Raw genomic sequence first — 13,857 nt, 5'->3', positions numbered from 1 at the left:
AGCCGTTTCAATGCTACGTTGAGGGCTCCTTATTTCTCTCTCATATTGAGTTGAAATGGTATTAAAAAGTTTGTTGGGGTTAATTTTTATAGTCAAAAGTGAATAAATAAGATAAATAAAGTGTAAGAGTTACGATGAAATCCTTAGGGATTTTTTTACGGTACTTGAAAGAAAAATAGAATAAGGGTTTACCATTAAATAAGATGGAGAATTAGGGTTCTGTATGAAATTTTTCCAAAAAATATTGATTTGTTGTTGATAGACTGTCTAATTGGTCATTTCGATATCGAGATGTATGACTATAGGAAAAATAAAACGATTTCGAGTCCATCTAATAAAATGTAATTTGAAAATGTCTATATTTTATGAAGGATAAGCTTTCTATGCTTCCCTTACCACATAAAACTTATATACTTCCCCTTTTCCAACCATCCATTTTGAATGGAAGGCTAGGATTGCCCCATTCACAATGTAACGTCTCTACACTATTTTATTTTTAATTTTTTTTCTATAAACTATTTTGACATCAAATTTTGGACGTTCAATCCTTTATTAAACTCGCACTAATAAAAAATATTTTTAATAAAATAAAATGATCAAAATACCCTCGAAAGTTTCAAGGGGTATTATTGTTATTATATTTTATCGAAAAATTATTTTTAATATTTTTTTATAGGTGCGCCCCAATGATAATGTGGCATGTACCAAAATTCATATTCATTTGTATAAAAAAAATTAAAAATAAAATACTTTGAGACGCCAGATCTAAGATCAAACAATGAGTGGCTATCTTGATCAAAATCAGACGGCTGGATGGTAGGGGAAGCATAGATCTTCTATGCTGTAGGGAAATTATAGAAACATTTCCCTTAATTGAATGGGTGTGGTTTGTATAAGGTTAAGGCATTAAACAATCTAAAGAAGACGCACCTTCAAATAATGCCGGAATATATTGTTTTAGTATCATAAATTTTTATGATGTCTTGAAAGTTTATTTTACCTCTAATTATAAAATTTAAATATTTAAAAACAATATAGATCGAGCACATCTATAAATATTTGAAAAACTAAAAAATTGATGGTCTAGATAATACATTACTAGATATACTATTTTCAAGACTTGAAATGTATCTTTTCTCATGTCCATAAATCTTGAGGTTGAGATGGTCGAATTGATGGTTTTTTAGCATCAAAACCACCTCTTCTAGTGAATTTTTAACCGCGCTTTAATTTGATTGTTTAGGGCCTCACCTTTATATGAACTTTTTCCTTTTTGAATTTTCATGCTTGATTTGAATCATGTTTAGATTTGAAAATTTTATAACTATAGAAAAAAATAGATTCTTTCGCCATCCTAAGAATTTTTTATTCTAAAATTACATCTTAACAAAGGGAAATTATCGCCATTATATCTATATTTTAATAAAATAAAATAAAAAACCCCAACTTTCCAAAACCTCGCCTACACATTTTTTCTTAATTTTCGGCTTTTTTTGGATGAAAATACCATTTACGGCAATTTAAATACCGTAATAAGTTGAAGGAGTATTACGGTAATTTAAATACCGCAATACTCATTACGCTAATTAAAATACCGTAAAACCTTAAAGTAGTATTACAGTAATTTAATTACCATAATATTGCCCAAGCCTCATAATAAATGATTTTCTACTTTCTCGAGTCTATTATCTATTTACTCCATCGACAAAAATCTATGCTAGCTGTATTTTTCAAATCTCAAAATTTTAAGGTATAATTTCTATTTAATTTTTATATGGTTATCAAAATTTTTAAACAAAAACACTCTTAAATAGGTATTTGTGAGCAATGGAGTAGATCCACATCGTACTCCCATAGGAACATAGATTTTTTTAAAAGAGATAGGGGTAGCCTTAATATTAGCTTGGTTTGAAGCTTTTCAATCAATAGGAAGGTGGAAAGCCTTTTCCATAATTTGAACTATTACGGTAATTTAATTACCTTAATATGTTGGAAGTCCTTATGGTATTCTTATTACCGCCTTGTTGGTTGAAAAACTTTAAACTGAAATTAATATCAGGGCTGTCCCTCTCTCTTCTCAAAAAATCCATATTCTTGAGCACGATGTGGATCTACTCCCTCGCTCAAAAAACACCTATTTAAGAGTGCTTTTGTTTTAAAATTTTGAGAACCATATAAAAATTAAGTAGATATTATATCTTAAAAATTTACAATTTGAAAAATACAATTAGCATGGATTTTTGTCGAGGGAATAAAGAGATAGTAAACTCGAGCGAGTAGAAAATCCTTTGTTATGAGGCTTGGATAATATTGCGGTAATTAAATTACCGTAATACTACTTTAAAGTATTACGATATTTTAATTAGCGTAATGAGTATTACAGTATTTAAATTACCGTAATGTTATTACGATAATTAAATTTCCGTAATCTACTTTAAAGTATTATGGTATTTTAATTACCGTAATACTCTTTCAACTTATTACGGTATTTAAATTACCATAATGTTCATTACGGTAGAAAAACTACCGTAGAAGGTATTTTCGTCCAAAAATACTTAAAATTGGGAAAAATAGTGTTGGCGAGGTTTTGAAAAGTTAAGGTTTTTTTTATTATTATTGTTATTAAAATATAGTTATATTAACGATAATTTCCCTATAATAAATTTGCAGGTGCATCTTCCTTTAATTGTTTAATATTATAACCTAACGCAAACCACACCCTTTATATTAATTAATTTCAAAACTAATAAAAAACTACATTAATCATTATCATCACATAAGCTTATACTAACTATTTAAAATTTGCTACACGAATTTTGTTCCATTATTCTGCTTGATCACTATATCACTATATGTTTTTAACTATTTCTATACATGTAAAAACCATTTCAGTTAATATTATCACAATATGAGATTGCGTATATGCTCAAACAAGGCTCCCACCGAAAAAAAAAAAAAAAATGTGCATGATGGAGGATCTAAAAAACTTTACTCTAGATGCTTTTTTTGAAAAAAAAGCACAAAAAATAGTAAAATTTTAACGATATAAGAATAATTAAAATGAACAATATTGAACAATCTAAAACTAGCGTTTAAACTAATCTATTTTTCATAGGAAAAAGTTACCCGCTCTAAACAATCAAATTAAAAATTTTACTTAAAGATCTTGTTATGAAAGAAAAAAATGGATTTCAAGTTTTGGAAATGGTGCATCTTGTAATATATTTTTTTTCTGTCACTTTTCAATATTTTCAAGTTTTCATAGATGTGCTCAATTTACACTATTTTTTAAGCTTTAAATTTCATAATTAGATATAAAAATATATTTTTTAAGGTTATCACAAAGATTTTTAATATTGAAACTGCATTTCTCGATACTATTTGAAGGTGCGTTTTACTTTGATTGTTTAGAGCCTCGACTTTATACGACCCACCCCCTTTTTCAAATTCATAATCATATAAAGCATGGTCCAAAAACAAAGTTTAGAATACTTTTTTTAAGAATCAAGATCGTAGTAGTCCAAACCATTAAGCAATAGAATTTTAGGTCCAGATTTTTTTATCTAAGACGAATATTTGACTGAGACCGCAATTGAATAGATATGTAGGCACTATGACCCTATCCACATATATAAAGATCAGGTTAGGTACAAATTGAATCACAAAGAGCCTGTGGGCTCAGCAACGTCCATATTTAAGACGTACGTCGTAAAAAACTCCCAGGCTTTATACGGTGCAGAAATCTTTTAAAAAAAGTCAATTTTTAAAATGATTTAATGGGGCATATGTACAATATAAGTCGTCTTACTCATAGAAACTCTTTTTTTTTTAGTAAGTCAATGGGAAAAAAACCTTACCCGTTTTTCATTAATGCTTTAAATTTAAAAAGATTTCAGCACATTTCTTAACAACAATGTAACAAAGTACATGTGACAAATCATGGAGTAAAGCAAGATAAATAAAATCTGGTGAACAAGAACGTCAAACAATGGTTTGTAAACGAGATGTAGCCATCTTTGTAAGAATATCAACTGGCTTCATAAAAAATGTAGGTGATAAGCCACTTACAATTAGAAAGGTGTTGTCTACAATTTGCTACAATTGTATGCAACTTTCAAGGAGATCGATAGTGTTCATAAATAACATTAACCAGCAATGCTGAATCACTTTAAATCTGAAGAGGGAAACACTTTAACTGAACTGCTAAGATCAAACCTTTATTCAAGAGCAGAGAATTCCGCATAATTATTAAAAACAATTTCAAAAGGTTTTGAAAATGCTACAATAAAAGCACCATCACAGTGTCAAATAACACCATCCCCACCTGCTTGACCTAGGTTATACAAGGAAGTCACATCAATGTTTAATTTGAAGAGCTAGGAAATGACTACGTGTCACACCCCAAGAATTTACAATACTGATATTCCTGAGATGTGACAGTCAAAACTTATATACATCTCTTGATAGGACAAATTTACACTGACGAATTCTTACAAAGTAACAAAAAAAAAGCTTAGACACAACTACAATATCTTCCAAAGTTGCCCTTGACGAGTACTCAAAATGAAGCCACAGTTATCCTGAAAAATGTTTACCATAGTTTGATGAGTTTGGCTACTCAATAAGTGATCATTATAATCCTAAAAATAATCATGGTTGAAAGATATCAATAGTTTCCAAAATGAGATCTATTAACAGAAATGCATCAACAGTTTCACTTTCAATAAATGCATAATTAAGTATAATCCGAATAATTGAAATGCGTATAACACTTTAACGGTAGTGCATAAATCAAAGGATTTCACAAAATACCCTACTGGCGTCCCAAGTAGGTAACCTATATACCCCATCAACGTCCTGATGGGTCTACTTAATCCCTATCAGCGTCCCAGATAGGTTCACTTAATCCCTGCAGGTCCACTTATACCTCACCGGCGTACCGGATGAGTCCACTTAATCCCTACCGGCGTCCCAGATAGGTCCACTTATACCTCACCGGCGAACCGGATGAGTCTACTTGCATACTTAAATTATTTCTAAATCTCTTTAAACATTCGAAAGCAGCAATATCATGTACTCAACATATCACTGAAACTATTAATATGAATTTCACTTAAACCATTAATAACAGTCACTCTCTATAACATTTCAAAAATAACCAATCAAATATGTATAAAAATTCAAGAATACGGAATTATCACAATTTATGGGATATCAATCCACAAATAAACATTTCACAACAATACTATAATCAATTACAAAAATGTCAATTTTTAAATAATAAGGCAGTCATTTGCACATGAATTTTTCAATGTCTAAATATTCAAAACAGTAGAAAGAAATATCACAATTTTACCAAAAGCAGAAATATCACATTTATTTCTAACAATAGACAAGAAAAATAAATAATTTTACTTTTCTAATTTACAGCATTCAAAATTTCTAACATAGATAAAATATCACAATTTTTATTAAAAAGATTATTTTTCAAGATAATGAGGTCACGTGCGCATAAAATTTATCGCGCCTAAAATTCATGATAATAAGCAGAAATAACTATTTCATTTTATTTTTAAAAAGAATGGATTATTTTTCGAGACAATGAGGTCACTTAGACACAAAACTGATAAAATAAAGATCCTAGACGGAAATATCACTATTTATTAAAAATAGACTATTTTTCAAAAAGACAATGTCACTTACCTAAAATATTTGAGAGGGAGCTTCAGATAAAAATTCGGCTAGGGAGAGGAGCTCACTGTGTTTCGACCAGAAAGGGAAAGATTTCAAAAGTTTTCTAGGGTGGGAGTCCTCGCCTCTCGTATTTAAACTCTTACAACACCTTATTATAATATTTTATTAAGTGACACCTCATAAACGAGGTGTAACCGTTACAATACTCCTTATATGCTTAAAGCCCCCGTCCACTTGACGTGGCAAGGCAGGAGCAAACAAAAGAAACTTAACCAAAAGATTTTGAAAACAGTGATGGTCCCTAAGGACCATCATGCTCATAAAGACCATCACTTATTAAGAGTTTCTTTCCTTCTTTTTTATTTTTATTTTTTATTTTTTTTTAAAAAATTTTAGAATTATTACACTACGCCACTGGGATGGCAAACTGGTCCCTTTGTTGATGCCAAGTGAACTGTGTATAGGATCCTTCCCCACCCATGTGTGTAGGACCCCAAAGGATCACCATTAAATTTAGCACGGATCTATATTAAAGTCAAGTCCCACACCCATGTGATAACTTTTCTAAAGATCCGTGCCAATTTTAATGATGATTATTTGGAGTCCTATACACATAGAAGGGAGAGCGTCCTATAGGATCATTACTATATATATATACACACACACACACAATCCCCTTCTAACTTTCACCTTAAAGCGGGCCCTTGCACCCACCGACTAAGGGTGGCAAAGGGACGGATCGGGATGAGTTTGGGTCTGGCTGGACCCAAACTCGGACCCAGACGTAAAATCACAAGACCAAGACTTGAACCCAAAAATACAATGTGGGACTCGCACCCAAAGTTATAGGACTTGGAAGTTATAGGACTTGGACCCGATAATATAATGTGGGATCTAGATCGGACTTGATTGGACCCACCAAAAAATTAAAATATATATGTATTTACATATATTTAATTATTTTCATAAATTAGGACCTAAAAATATAGTGGGACCCGAACCCAAACCCAAATAGTATTCAGGTCGAAGATTTGAACCTAGACCCAACCTATCGGGTCCAATTTTCGATCCCATACCCAGATCTGGGTCGGGTCTACCCTTTGGGTCACGGGATTGGGTCAGGGTCCACTACAATTCCTACCGCTTACTCATGGAACAAATTTCTATGGGATATTTCTCTTAGGAGATGGGAACGGAGAAAAGCACAAGCCAAACCGAAAACCATAAAAGAAAGGGAGTATTCAATTTAAATACCTCCTCTATTGTCCTTGAAGTAGTCGACCTGCATTTTTTAAAGATGAGACCATTTTGACGTCGACCATTGATGCAGGCATCATGCCTTGGCTTTTCCTAGATGCCTAAAAGTTTATAATATCTAAAATGTTGGTATCGAATAAAAATATTGTCCATTTTGTCAAATATCCCAAATTCCCAATGCTATTGGAGAAGATTTTGGAATATTCTCAGAGCAAATAATAAAGGCTTTCGTTACTTAATAATTAATATATAACCAAACCTTGTAGGTAGGACAAAAGTAAAAAATTATAAACCTATACACTGTGAGACTGTTTACTTTTGATAGAACAGTCCTTCTCAACCATCAAATTTCAAATCTAGAGGTGCACCTTAAAGTTCAATTCAACTGTTCAAGAATATTTTTCTCTAGCTCTGAGCATAGTCAAAAGCTTATACACCCCCCAACCGCTCAATTTTGCATCTAATGATCGAATACGATCGACAACTCTTTTGTACAATCAATAAACTGTCTTATTGTATAGTTTTTTCTTTTCCTTTTAAATATGTCAGAAATAAGACTAGAATGTGACACTTTTTAATAACTATAACATAACGTTACGAAAGTATACACAATGAGATCATTTTTTTTTTTAATATAGAAAGATCACAATTATTATTGACTATGATTCATAAAATTGGATGGTTAAAAATATATTATTAATTAGACACAATGTCCAAAATAAAATTTCTTAAATGTTGCAAGATGATTCGATCCATTAGATTTTACATCTTATGAATAAAAATGATTATGACCTATCTTGTACAAAATATGAATGACCTTATATTATATGTTTTGAAAAATTATTTCATTAATAGACTGATGCATGTACGTTTTTAAGCATCAATCTTAAAGATGGATGCAAATAGGCAGTCCATCTAAAAATAGTTGGTCCAAATGTTTTATTTATAAAATTATTATTTATAATTTTCAAAATTTATTCATTTTTTCTATATTCATAATCTCCATGTTAAAGAATATATGTCCTTAAAAATTGGGCCAAAAAATTAATCTAAAAAATAGATAGTTAAGAGGAGACTCATTTCAACAAGAACTCACATTAACTCATAGAAACCGTGTCCTCATGTTATTGTGCTTGAGAATTCACTCTTTTGATTTTCAAAAGAGAAAACAGACAAAATCTTTAAAAAAATAATAAAATATAGGAATCCACCACTTGTATCAATTGCCAAAGATGAGGTAACAAAAACAGAGTTGAAGATCGCCTTATCCTTCTTGCCCTCTTTTGTCTCTTCCAAAACATAAACTAAACGCGAGGTAATATCTCATTCTCAACTCCTTGCAACCACAGGAACAAGAGTTGGTGGTACGGCAAGACCATCACTGACACGTGGTCCGTCACCATTACAAGGATTTTGTGCTTCGGTAAGACCATCCTTTGGTGCCTCCACATCTCTTTAAACTAGGAAAAAGTTTACGTAGGTGCGACACTAAAACAATCGAGACGCACCTAAAAAATTTTCAAGATATATAGAAATAAGAAAATATAGATAAAAATTTCTCAAGATATATAGAAATAAGAAAATATAGATTTCGAGACTTGAAATCTTGTAGACCTACATTATTTTTAAAATTTTAAAATTTATAATTAGAGATGAAAATTTATTCTCACTGGATCTCAGAGATTTTCAATATTGAAACATCCTTCGATATCATTTGAAGGCGTGCCTTAATTTGATTGTTCAGGGCCACGGCTTTATACAAACTAAACCCTTTAATTTTTTATCTAATCTGCCTACACGGGCAAAACAATAATCTTTCCGATTATTTAAAGAAAAATTGAGCAGACAATCACCTCTATCTCCATTATTGAATCCAAGCCAGTTCTGTCAATCAAACCTCTCATTGTAAAAAATTACAAGCCCATCTTCCTTCTCTTTGAATAGATTAGATTTTTTCTAAATGGCAACAATCAAATCAAATATCCAATAAAAACACACAGCAAAATCTCTCTCAAAAGCCAAAAATCTCTCAATCAAAGAGAGCCAAATCTCTCTCTCTCTCTCTCTCTCTCTCTCTAAATAACCTCTAAAAAGCACCAAAAACAGGACTATCCATAACCCAACCCTTTGCTTTAACTTCCTCATGTTAGGTCAGGTCCCTTTTTTAAATCACTAAATACAACAAAAAGAAACATCTTTTGTAGCCTTTTTTAGGGTAATCTCCATCTCACTACATGGGTCGGTGTACATCTCTCTAGGATTTAGCATCTAAAATAGGACCCAAAAAAAAAAAAAAAGCAACAAAAAGGAAAAATTATAGTGAGAGAAACATCCATTAAAAATCAAAGTAAACTTGTGGTAAGAGAAACATACATCAAAATTCCAAATTCCTTCAATATTTTTTGAAGAGCTCAGGCTCCCTGCAAATCAGTTAAAGAGAAAGACCTTGGTGATGTGAAATTCCTCAGCTTTCTTGTCTGAGGGTGAGAAGGCAAAGGAGGAAGGCAAACATCACTTCTTTCTTCCTCTTCTTCTTCTTCTTCTGATGCCTCCTCTAATTTTAAATCTTTTGGAGCAATATAAAGTGCTCTTCTCAGCACTGTGTTATTTTTGCAAGCAAGAAGAGTTCTCCTCCTCTTGTTAAATGAGTTCTCTGGCTTTGCAATATCCTTGGCAGTTGTAGCTTCTGATAAACTTGTAAAGGTAGAAAAGGATTTTGATTTTCCGGAGAAATAATTTGATAGTCCCCTCCTGTGAAAGGAATGCAGATTGGGTTAAAAAACTAGAATGCCAACTCCCCAACAAAAGAAATCCTCTCCCTCTCTTTATATCAATCTAATTCATTCATCGTGTTCTTTCTCAAAAGAATTTTGCCCTCTCTTTCATCAATCAATTGTATTCATAATCTCAGATATCATTATAGGAATTAGTATGCCGCAAACAAATGAGCTTATAGCTATAGTAAGAGCTGAGCTCCAATGGATGGAGCTGGACTATCTGGTCTCAAGTTTTGCCCAAAATGATCACATGTTCTCGGCCGCCAAAAATGACATCCTCACTTTCGAATTTTATGTGTGAACTTGAACTACATTTTCTATTTTGATCGCCAAGATCAAATTTTCATGTGAGAAAAATTTGGGGATCCAACTAATTTCAGCTTTTCAAAGCTACTTATGCTAGAGTAAAAGCCATAGGCTTATATAATTTCTCTCCTGTCTGTCTAAAACCCAGGACTAGCGATCTGAACTAGCGACTTTCAATTTGGGTTGTCCAGCCTATAGCATTCCAAAAGCCATGTAGCCCTTATTATCTCTTCCCAATCCACGTGTCGTTGATTTTTTTTTTTTTTTCTTTTTTTTTGGGGTCGTGCATCGTCGATCCTTTTTTTTTTTGGGTAGTTTAGTAGAATTGAATATGCGATATAACATTGCTAATATCAACTAATAACCATTCAAGCCCAATCCTGATTCCTAAAATTAGAAGTCCCAATTCCCAAAACTAGAAGATTTTAAAGGTAAGAACACGACATGTAATGAAACTGTTATCTGAGAAAGAAAGAAAACCATCTAAATGCCAAATTTGATCATTTACAATCAAAATTTTCTGCATATTTTTTATATTTACTTTACCATATTTTCACCATTTACCATTTCTTTTTTAAATATGGTTCCTGAAAATTGTTTCTCAACTCCATCTAAATGCCAGCTCCATTTCCACAAAATTTATTTTCTACGACAACCATAACATCAAAAAGTAAAAAAAAAAAAAAAAAGAAACAAAAATCATGGTTAATTAGCATATCATGGATTCCCAATTCTCATGCATATTCGAATAAAATTACAAAAAGCAAAGGAGAAGAAAAATCACCAAGTTCTAAGCAAAAAAAATCATGCAAATATTCAGACTTTTCTTTCTTTCTTTTTTTAAAAAAGAGATTACATTCAGATACCACTATAAAATAAATAGAAAATAAAAGAAGAAAAAACGGTAAACTCATTAAGATCTAGGAAAAAAAAAAAAAAAAAAAAATTCCCGGAAATAGTCAGTTACTGGAGCATAAGGAGCTCGGAAACAATCAGAAGATCAGAGAACAAGAAGAAGAAATAATAAATCATGTAAATAATCAATAAAATCAATGAAGACAAAGATACATACTTGATAGGTAGAGATTCTTCTAGAGAATCCATGGAGCCAAGAGCCCCCTTGAACTTGCTCTGAACCTCGGCTTCACCATCGCTTTCGTCTATCGAAGTGCACGAGCCCTCACCTGGAGCTCCAATGGAGGAGCTCTCTGAAGTGGCAGGTGAAACCCTGGCACAGTCAAACCGCAACCCCTCCGGAACCTCCTCTAATGGAGCCTCTGATTCAGAAACCCTAGTTTTTGCAGAATCGAGGACCAGGGATCCGTCCGGGAAGTCATTTTTCTTCGGTCCCAAGCTTTCCATGGCCTTCTCCTTCAAAAATTGGGGCTTTGCTTCACCATTAACAAAGGCAGAGATACAAGAGAGGCCTCTGATCACTACTGCATCATTTTGCTTGTGTTTTTGCTGGTTTTTTGACCTGTATTGAGATCCATCGCTTTGGTATCCCACCATGGGGCCTGCAACCACCTCTCTGCTACCAAAAACCAGAGACATTCGCGACTCTCACTCTAAAATAAAGAGAGGAGTTTAAAACAGAGTTTTAGAGAGAAACCTGGGCAATATTCAGTGTATCCCAAGAAGGAGAATTTCATGCACAAATCTCTGTCTTATCCACAAAGACCAAACACCAAGACAAGGAGATTTTCTAGAGACAGAATATCTGAGGATGAAGATTTATCGCCTTGAATGCAAAATCGATCTAGAGAGAGAGAAAATAATGAGGAAACAAAATATATCTCTAAATGCAAAATAAAAGATAATATAGAGAGAGGAAATTATCAGAGAGACGAGAAAAAAATAAATCTCTCTTTAAGTCTAAATGAAAAGAAGATCATCAAGATTAAAAGCTGATAAATTGAGAGAGAAAATTAAGCATGAGTTAATGCGGAATGATCCAGAGAACGCAAGATGATATAAAGCGATAAAAATCAAGCAAAATGAAGGCAGAGAAACAAAATCCAGCGAATTAAGCGAGACAAAATCCAGGAAATCAAGAGAGACCCGGGTCACTGTGACGAAAGAGAGCGAAGGGAGAGAGACTTCACAAAGAGAGAGAAAAGATTGGTAGAGGAGAGAGAAAGATGACAGATATCTTCAACATAAAAGGAAATAAGATAAATTTAGAGAGAGAAAGGGTTTATATAAATAGAGAGAGAAAGTTCATTAAGGGAGAGAACCGATCAAACAGGTGACAGTTAAATAACTTATCCAGAGAGAGGCGGATCTTCAGTCATTCCTATCCACTGCCGCGAGAAGGTGCAGGGGAGGTCCATACAATTTTAAGATGGAGAGGAATAGAGAATAAGAGTTTTAGAGAGAGAAAGAGAGGTGAGTGGGTTTTTAGAGAGAGAAAGTGATGTTTTCCTCTCTCATCATCGCGGGCGCCATGTCCGCCATTCGAGAAGACACCATGTGACACGTTCCCGTAACTCCTCCTTACGTGGCCACAACAGCGATATCCTCAATACTTATCCTTTCTCTCATTTTTTTCTTTCTTTCTTTCCTGCACTTAATTTTTAAAATTGTTTATTTCTTACTTATTCCTCACCGATCTTGAAAAATAAACGAGTACGGCCTTTGGACAACTTTAACCAGGGGTTGTTTTACCTTTGGGTGCCAGTTTGTATAGAGTCCAGGCTCTAAACGATTAAAATAAAACGTACTATCGAAAAATGAAGTTTTAATACGGAAAATCTTTGGGAGAGCATTAAAATATATTTTATATTTAATTATAAAATTTCAAACTTTAAAAAAAAAAAATTGAACATATATATCAAAACTCGAAAATCTTAAAAATTGACGTTCCGAAAATAATACACTATTTTCAAAACATGAAATCTATTTTTTTCTCGTGTCCAAGGTGGATCAATTTGAAGATATTTGACCTCTTCTAATGAAAATTTTGAGGTGCACCCTATTATTTTGATTGTTTAGAACCTCGACTTTATATGAATTTTTTCTGTCTTTTTATTTCTCTCATATTCCTCATGCATCTTGAAAAAAAAATAATACGTATTTGTCCAACTTTTATAAGGGACTGTCTACAAAGAGACCATTTACCTTTCGTATAAGGAGGTCACAATAATTTTTCATTCTAAATTTATATTCATCAAAATAGACTGTCTTTTGAATTTTTCTCTTATTTTATCATAGAAATAGGGGCGGTATAATTTTCCTTTCTAAATTTATTCAAAAAAAAAAGAGAAAAAATAGATAGATGTATAGACAGGAGTTCAACTATTTTACTCTTAGGACCATCCAACCGTCCAATTTTGATCAAGTGAGCCACTGATTGTTTGATCTAGGTTTGAAACTTCATAGTATTTGATTTTTAATTTTTTATACAAATTATATGAATATAAAATTTAGTATATACCATCATGTCAATAAGGGTGCACCTAAAAAATACTTAAACAATATTTTTGATAAATAAAAGATCAAAATACCTTTAACTTTTAGGCCATTTTGTTCATTTTGTTTTAATGAGAATATTTTTTACTGGTATTAATAGAAATAAAATTCAAACAAGATAGGAAAATGACTTACTGTTTCTTTTTGAGGTAAGAATGTAACAGGATAGAAAAGTGGATATTACATGTAACAAGATATGAAAGTGTATATTACACTATAATATTACCTTTATATATACAATGATATAACCACCACAAGAATGGTCGGGGCACAATTATTTTTTCAAAGAGTTCACCTCTTTCTCTCTAAAATTTCTTCATAGTATCAGAGCAAAACATGGATTCCAATCTCA

The 13,857-nt window shown here is 32.2% G+C and overlaps 1 protein-coding gene across 7 annotated transcripts; it reads right to left on the bottom strand.

Moving 5' to 3' along the window:
- Positions 1-4,196: 4,196 nt before the first annotated feature.
- LOC18435653 (stress response NST1-like protein) lies at positions 4,197-12,550 on the bottom strand. Of its 7 annotated transcripts, XM_088853083.1 has the most exons (5): positions 12,299-12,550; positions 11,647-11,793; positions 11,107-11,565; positions 9,325-9,702; positions 4,197-4,580 (listed from the first exon to the last, which is right to left on the bottom strand). In XM_088853083.1, exons 3-4 carry the CDS (start codon positions 11,544-11,546, stop codon positions 9,363-9,365), a joined length of 780 nt encoding a protein of 259 aa, XP_088709209.1. In that variant the 5' UTR covers positions 11,547-11,565; positions 11,647-11,793; positions 12,299-12,550; the 3' UTR covers positions 4,197-4,580; positions 9,325-9,362. The 7 variants fall into 7 exon arrangements, with proteins under 7 accessions (XP_088709209.1, XP_088709204.1, XP_088709208.1 ...); XM_088853082.1 differs by lacking the exon at positions 4,197-4,580 and adding an exon at positions 8,031-8,459 and having other exon boundaries at positions 11,647-12,550; XM_011625568.3 differs by lacking the exon at positions 4,197-4,580 and having other exon boundaries at positions 9,078-9,702.
- Between the last annotated feature and the right edge of the window lie 1,307 nt (positions 12,551-13,857).

The sequence above is a fragment of the Amborella trichopoda genome, chromosome 12, assembly GCF_054954075.1.
Source record: "Amborella trichopoda isolate Santa Cruz 75 chromosome 12, AtrichopodaSantaCruz75HAP2 v2.0, whole genome shotgun sequence".
In the NCBI taxonomy this organism is placed as follows: domain Eukaryota; kingdom Viridiplantae; phylum Streptophyta; class Magnoliopsida; order Amborellales; family Amborellaceae; genus Amborella; species Amborella trichopoda.
This window is presented reverse-complemented; position numbering and strand designations above follow the sequence as displayed.

Coding starts and splice junctions, on each gene's coding strand:
- LOC18435653 (XM_088853078.1), bottom strand. CDS start 11,588: ATGTCTCTGGTTTTTGGTAGCAGAGAGGTGGTTGCAGGCCCCATGGTG. Junction 9,703..11,106: donor GAAGAATCTCTACCTATCAA/GTATGTATCTTT, acceptor TTCCTTTCACAG/GAGGGGACTATCAAATTATT.